Genomic DNA, 6,761 nt, shown 5'->3' with positions numbered 1-6,761 from the left:
TAATAAATTGGACATATGTTTTACACAAGAAACCTGAAAGATGGTTAAAAAGTTGCTGTGTCCATTTTCTCATTGGGAAACGAAATATTTTTTTCTAAATTTAAATTTGACAAATAAATTAATGTTATTATTTTAAATTTATTATAATTACAAATTTTGGACTAAAATTACTACAAATGAGTTTTCAAAAACATCCTAAAGTGCGGTTGTATTCACTAAATGCCCTTACTTTTTATAACTATGCTTGTAACTATTTTTTGTCGGTAACACTTGGGTGCATAATTTTCTTCAAAAAGGGTTTGATGCTAATAATCGGTACTTTTCTGAATATTGTAGGTGATATCTAAAATATTTAAAATATTTTCTTGAACCGCGCGTAAGACGATTTTTTACCAAGTTTTATAAATAATGCAAAATAATATTTATTTTAAAAGATTTATATATATTACAATAAAATATAAAATTAGTCAAACATACTTTTGTTAAAATTTATGCTAAAATAAATTTAGTGGTAAATTGGTCATTGTATTCCGTGCAGTAATTTGTATATTCTGGTCCTCCCGGACCCGGTCCCTAATTTCCTAGGGTTTCATGACCTTAAACTGACCCACTCACTCACTTAAACTCCCCCCTTCACTTTCTTCATTTCATAAATTGAAGCCCTGAGCTGATCTACAACTAATTACATTCTTGTTCAGCTACACATTGCTTAATTACATATGGATTTCTTGAAAAAAATAAGAAAAGGCCACAAACAAATCCCACTGAATGATTCAGATGCTAAGCTTGCTCAGCGTTCAGAAGATTCAGCTACTGTCCGGAATGCTGATGCATTGGGCAAATCAATCAGCGTTGAGCCTGAGGATGATAATGAGGACGATGATGATGATTTTATAACTAATGAGGTTAAGAGGAGGCTGAAAGAACTGAGGAGAAATAGCTTCATGGTGCTGATCCCCGAAGAAACGTGCCGCGAAGAGGAGGAGGATGATGAGGAAGAGGAAGGGGAGACTAGCTCTGCTGATTGGAGAGATGTGGAAGCTGAAGGTAGACAGTTCTGGTCGGGGTTTGCGGAAGTGTATGATAAGTATTGTGAGCGTATGCTCGTGTTTGATCGCTTGAGTGCTCAGCAGCTCAATGACATTGGTATTTTTTTCGGCCTCCGCAGATTTTTTTTTTGCATTTATGCTTTTGTTACGTATACGCTTTGCTGCAAATTGCGAATTATATAAGTTCCTTATTTGATAATTAATGGTGTTTGTGTGTTAGTTTTGCCCCCGTTTGACATTGACAAGATACGTATATGGATTGAATTTTAGAAATCAAATTCCTCTGTCCTCTCGGTAATTGGAGGTTGAGAATTTGAGTCTCAGTGTCAGTATGTGTGTGTGAGTATCCTAATTTCTGTTCGTTATGTGTGTATCTTGAATTCTTTCGGAATGTGTGCTAGTATCTTAATTTCTGTTGCTATGTGTGTCAGCATTTTTAATTTCTGTGGATATGTGTGTGCAAGTTGTTTAATTTCTATAGGTATGTGTGAGTGAGTAATTTGATTTTTCCAAGTGCAATTAACCATTTAAAAATGAACAAAACTTGACATAGTAAACACCATAATTTGCGAAAATTTCAATTTCGTGCAATCGTCCATTTTCAAAAAAGTAGAGCTTTGTCACATGTTAAATGTATCTGTTAAATATTGAGCAATAAACATAATTGTTTGCCTCAGTTTACTAATAAATGGATATGTAATGCATTTACTGCTTACATGATTCAAACAAAATAAAATTGGAAAGAGTTTTTTTTTTCAAAAGTTTATACAAGACTCTTTGATTTTATTCCAAAAGAGTTATGTAGTAATGATAATTCAACTATACTTAAGCATTTTTAAATTTGGAAATAAGTCTGATCGACATCCTTGATAACATAAAAGTTGCAATTCCAAAGATGCACAATAATTGCCTATGTTATGTGTGCTATCAACTCCGTCACCGAGGTTTTGTACTGTAGGTTCTCAATTTTCATCAACTCCGTCACCAAGGTCTCGTAATACAGGTCCTCAAATTTCATCGACTCCATCACCAAGGTTTACTTCTAAAAAGCTTGCATCCCCTTTGCGATGTCTATCTCTAAAAAAGATTGAAGAGCCTGGAGATGAGATTGAACAGTTGCAGGAGCTCCCTAACAGCCCATTACAAGATCTTGAAGTGGCATATGCTGCTCATATATGCTTGACTTGGGAGTTGCTTCATTGCCAGTACACACATTTGAGCCAGAAAATATCTCTTGAACCTGAAAATTCCTGCACTTATAATTACAGTGCTCAGCAATTCCAACAGTTTCAGGTCTTGTTGCAGAGGTTTGTCGAAAATGAACCTTTTCAACAGGGTCTTAGGCCGGAAGTATATGCTCAAACTAGAAAATCGCTCCCCAAATTACTGCATGTTCCAATTGTGCAAGGTAAAACTCATTTTGAATCTATGTATTCTTGGATTTGTAGATCTGTAATTGGAACTTTAGCCAGAAAGACATGAAATTTGGCAGTAACTCTAAAGTCAGTTTTTCTTTAAAGTATTATGTATAAATTCTCTCCGCTTATCGTTTATACATAAGAAAGTAGTTTTAGGTCAGTTATAACAATCCTTTTAAATATTTCCCTCATTTTTTATCATTGTTAATTGTTGTAATTTTAACAAAAAACCTAGGTTCAGACATAAAAGAGGTGAAAGAAGAGGAGTCACATCTGAAGGTACTTGCTCCAGATTTAATCAAAACCATAGAGAGCTCCATCCTCACATTCCACCTATTTTTGAAAATGGACAAGAGGAAATCAGGTGGTGTCCGTGACCTTTTTGGAGGTCAGACTCAGTTGCCTACTCCCCTTCAACAAGTTCAGTCATCTCTTAAACAGGTACAATTAGTTTTGTTGTCTGATCTTAATCCTTCATCGGCACAGTCCAATTTGTGAAATCTTTTAAATGCATATTTCCTCGTAAGAATATCTTAGCTTCTCTCCAAAGTCTGCCAAGGTCTCATCAGGAGTTCTTTCATAAAAACTAATTTATGCTGATATTGTGATAAAAATACCAAATTCGAGATGTGGTGCTCATAAATATATTGTTTATAGCACCTGTTTTCCCCTCCCTTTCTCATAGACTACCTTGCGTGCAATTTTGTTTTGCATATTGTAGGTAGTCACTAAACTTTAATAATTTGTATACAGACTAACCTATGTCAAACTACTAGATATTCGTATCTAAAAATGTGGGACATATGATCTGTTTAATCCTGCTAAAATTTGTAAAATGAAGATAGGAAAGAAAGAGCATAATTTATCGATGAATACTTCAGATGATCTTTCTGTGATCAGACCTGCAAATGCTAGAAGCCTAGAAACTAAAACATTGTCCAATGTGTATAGCATAGACAATGAATCTCTAACATGATGCAAAAGTTACCCTGTTTATTGTCATCACAGCAATGACCATATATCCTATGAAAATGGTAAATAAGGTCCCATGGAACATGTTTTGTGTTTCAAAGGCAGTTTGGCAAAAGAAGCAATGTTACAAATCATAGTCAATAGTTCCGCAGATAAAAATAATTCCTTTATATATATCTCCATGACTCCATCTTATTGTTGGTATTTTTGTGGAAATATGGCCTTCCTCGAACATATGCATCAGTCACTATGTCTCTCCCTTCCTACATCCGTCAATTTAATTCTCTCTTCTCCAATAGCCCAGACATAAACTTACCAGAACGTGCTATTCTTAATATTGCAAGTCTCATCTAAAATTCTCTAGCGCAGAAATTATTTGTTAGTGCCTCAATTGTGTTACAGGCTTACAGCTCTGTATCAGATGAAGTAATAATTGATGTAATTCAGTAACCAACAACTGATATGATTTCACCAATATGTACTTAATTTCTGCAGAAAGAGATTAGATTGAAGGAATTGCGGAAAAAGAGGAAGGGTTGGAAGAAGAAATCTTGGCCGGCAACGGAAGAGGACGTGGAGCTCTTGTTAGGACTGATCGATGTCAAAATCTTACGCAGGGTTCTAAGGATGGCAAGAATCAGCAGAGAGCAGTTGCTTTGGTGTGAAGAGAAGATGAAGAAACTAGACTTATCAAAAGGAAAGCTGCAGAGAGATCCATCTCCTATACTCTTTCCTTGCTGATGTATGATCCAAGTACTGGTGAAATATCATGTGACTTTTCATAGGAAGTTTGCTTGGTTGAAAACCTGTTCTCTCTGCCTACCCGACAATTATAAACGGGCATCATCAGGCTTCTTTAATGAGAATTAAGGAATGTACCAACTAAATATCATACTGGAAATCTAGTTGTAATTTCCAAACAAAACCAATACATGTGGATGGACGAGAAACATGTAGCTCTCCTTTCCATTTCCGTTTTCTGGCAATTATGAACCAGGCCAGTAAATTTTGGAGGTAGATTTTGACATACATATGGAGGGGATGTCTTTTTACTATTATCATGCTAGTAGTTGTATTTATGTTACTCCATCCGTCCCGGTTGTATCGGTCACCTTTTCTGTTTGTTCTAAAATTTTGATCACTTTTGTTAATTATGATAAATCAAATAGTATTTTAGTTAGAGCTTTAAAAATTAATTTACATTTTAAGTAACTATAATTTATTTTGGGTGAAAAACCAAAATACCCACCATTTTGGGAGATTTGCCCAAAATACCTACGGGCGGGAAAACCGCCCAAAATATCCACCGAATACGCATTACCATCGTGTGTATTCTATTTTTTAAAAAAAATACAAAGAATACGCATGTGAGACATGCTTATTCACTCATAGAGTATGCATGTCTCACATGCGTATTCTTTGTATTTTTTTAAAAAAATAGAATACGTATCCGTAACATGAGTATTCAGTGGGTATTTTGAACAGTTTTCCCGTCGGTGGGTATTTTGGGTACTTGAAGCTGGAAAGTGATGTATTTTGAGCATTTTTTCATTTATTTTAATATGAATGGAGTGGACAATATAAATGGGACGAAAGGAAATATATTAGTATTAATTATGAGAAATATTATTTTAGTCATTTTTAATTGATACAGAAGGAAATATATTAGTATTAACTAGTTCTTTCACCCGTGCAAGGCACGGGTTAATTCTATAATAATAATTTTGTTAAAAATATAAAATATATCTATATATTTATGATAAATGAGTTAGTGTTGAATTAGTTATATGATCGATATCTTCACATTATTATATTATAATGTTTTGTAATATTAATGATCCCCTTTATTTAATTATTCTTTTAAATATGAAAATTCGATATTTATTACATCGACATGAGTTTATTTTTATTTATAGTCTAATATAATAATTCAATAGGAAAAATGACAGGCAAATTATATGTATATATATTATTACATGCATGCGTATTATCTATTTTTATAATTTACTTTTTATGATACGTAATTATGATTAATTTATAAATGACTCTTCATATTGATTTTCATCTGTATTCTGAAAATATCATTCTAAACTCATTAACAAATTCCTTTACATACTATTATTTAACAATTGATGTCATAGTAAATTTGATATTTACGAAAACTCTAATTTGATCGAACGATATTCTTATAATATTCTACGGTACCGTTATCATTAAAAATATTATACATTTTTCGTGCTCAAGTGCACTAACTCTAACAACGATTTTCCTTGAATATAATCGGTATAATGAATATATTCTCTCAAAATGATAAATTTTAAATATTGTATTATCGATTTGTGTTAATATTATCATCTGATAGATATAATTAATGTAAAGTACTAAACTGTTAATATAAATAATTTAATTGTAATGCTTATATGTAATAAAGACTAACACATCTATATTAAATTCAATTCCTATCAAATAAATAGATACAATTATTACATACACATTAAGTAAAATGTCATTAATATATAATAATATGGGGCAATATAGTAATTTCAACATGACTAAAATGTCTCATAAACCCCATAAATTAATTTATAACGACTCTTCATATTGATTAAAATGTGTATTCATTCCAAATTTATTGACAAATTTCTTCACTCTGCGATTAACAATCATTATCATAATCAATTTTCCATTTATAAAAACTCCAGTTCGACTCTATTTATGTTTAGTTTTGGACGACAATATTCTTATAATAATCTCCATTATCTCTACCAGTAAAACTTATTTTATATTTTTCGTGTTCAAATCTACTAATTTTAATAGCGTTATTTTCCTTGAATATAATCGATGTAATAAATATATCCCTCAAAATAATAAATTCCAAACATTGTGTTATCAATTAGTGCTATGTAAAATTTATTATAAAATACTAAATTGCTAACATAAATAATGAAATTGTAATGATTAGATATAATAATGACTAATTAATACATGTACATAAATTAGATACAATTAATACATATGCATTAAATAAAATATCATTAATATATAATAATACGAGGGCAAAATAGTAACTTTAATATGAATAAAATATCTCAAAACCCCCTATTTTCTCTATTATATATATAATAGATTATGAGAAATGTTATTTCAACCATTTTTATAAAAAAAAATGATAAGGTGGAATTCAGACCAAATCAAACCAATAGAACTTGTAGCGATAATAGACGGTGTTCTGAAAAGCGCAAATCGCTCTTAAGCGGTGGGAAAATCTTCTAGCGCTTAAGCGGTTAATCGGACGCTTAAGCGAAATTTTAAACGGGTCTAT

General features: G+C 31.8%; 1 protein-coding gene across 3 annotated transcripts; it reads left to right on the top strand.

The window, feature by feature from the left end:
- Nucleotides 1-548: 548 nt before the first annotated feature.
- Nucleotides 549-4,468, top strand: LOC141686986 (uncharacterized). Of its 3 annotated transcripts, none has more exons than XM_074492108.1 (4): nucleotides 549-1,146; nucleotides 2,008-2,457; nucleotides 2,709-2,908; nucleotides 3,935-4,468. In XM_074492108.1, the coding sequence occupies exons 1-4, from the start codon at nucleotides 720-722 to the stop codon at nucleotides 4,178-4,180; spliced, it is 1,323 nt and encodes a 440-aa protein (XP_074348209.1). In that variant the 5' UTR covers nucleotides 549-719; the 3' UTR covers nucleotides 4,181-4,468. The 3 variants fall into 3 exon arrangements, with proteins under 3 accessions (XP_074348209.1, XP_074348210.1, XP_074348208.1); XM_074492109.1 differs by having other exon boundaries at nucleotides 550-1,146; nucleotides 2,053-2,457; nucleotides 2,703-2,908; XM_074492107.1 differs by having other exon boundaries at nucleotides 551-1,146; nucleotides 2,703-2,908.
- Nucleotides 4,469-6,761: the final 2,293 nt, after the last annotated feature.

The sequence above is a fragment of the Apium graveolens genome, chromosome 9, assembly GCF_009905375.1.
Source record: "Apium graveolens cultivar Ventura chromosome 9, ASM990537v1, whole genome shotgun sequence".
NCBI lineage: Eukaryota > Viridiplantae > Streptophyta > Magnoliopsida > Apiales > Apiaceae > Apium > Apium graveolens.
The sequence above is the reverse complement of the archived record's forward strand: the minus strand, read 5'-3'. Positions and strand labels throughout refer to the sequence as shown.

Excerpts from the sequence above, each read along its gene's own strand:
- LOC141686986 (XM_074492107.1), top strand. The coding sequence starts at position 720 with ATGGATTTCTTGAAAAAAATAAGAAAAGGCCACAAACAAATCCCACTG. Across the intron at positions 2,458-2,702 it reads GCATGTTCCAATTGTGCAAG|GTTCAGACATAAAAGAGGTG; the intron begins GTAAAACTCATT and ends CAAAAAACCTAG. Across the intron at positions 2,909-3,934 it reads TTCAGTCATCTCTTAAACAG|AAAGAGATTAGATTGAAGGA; the intron begins GTACAATTAGTT and ends TAATTTCTGCAG.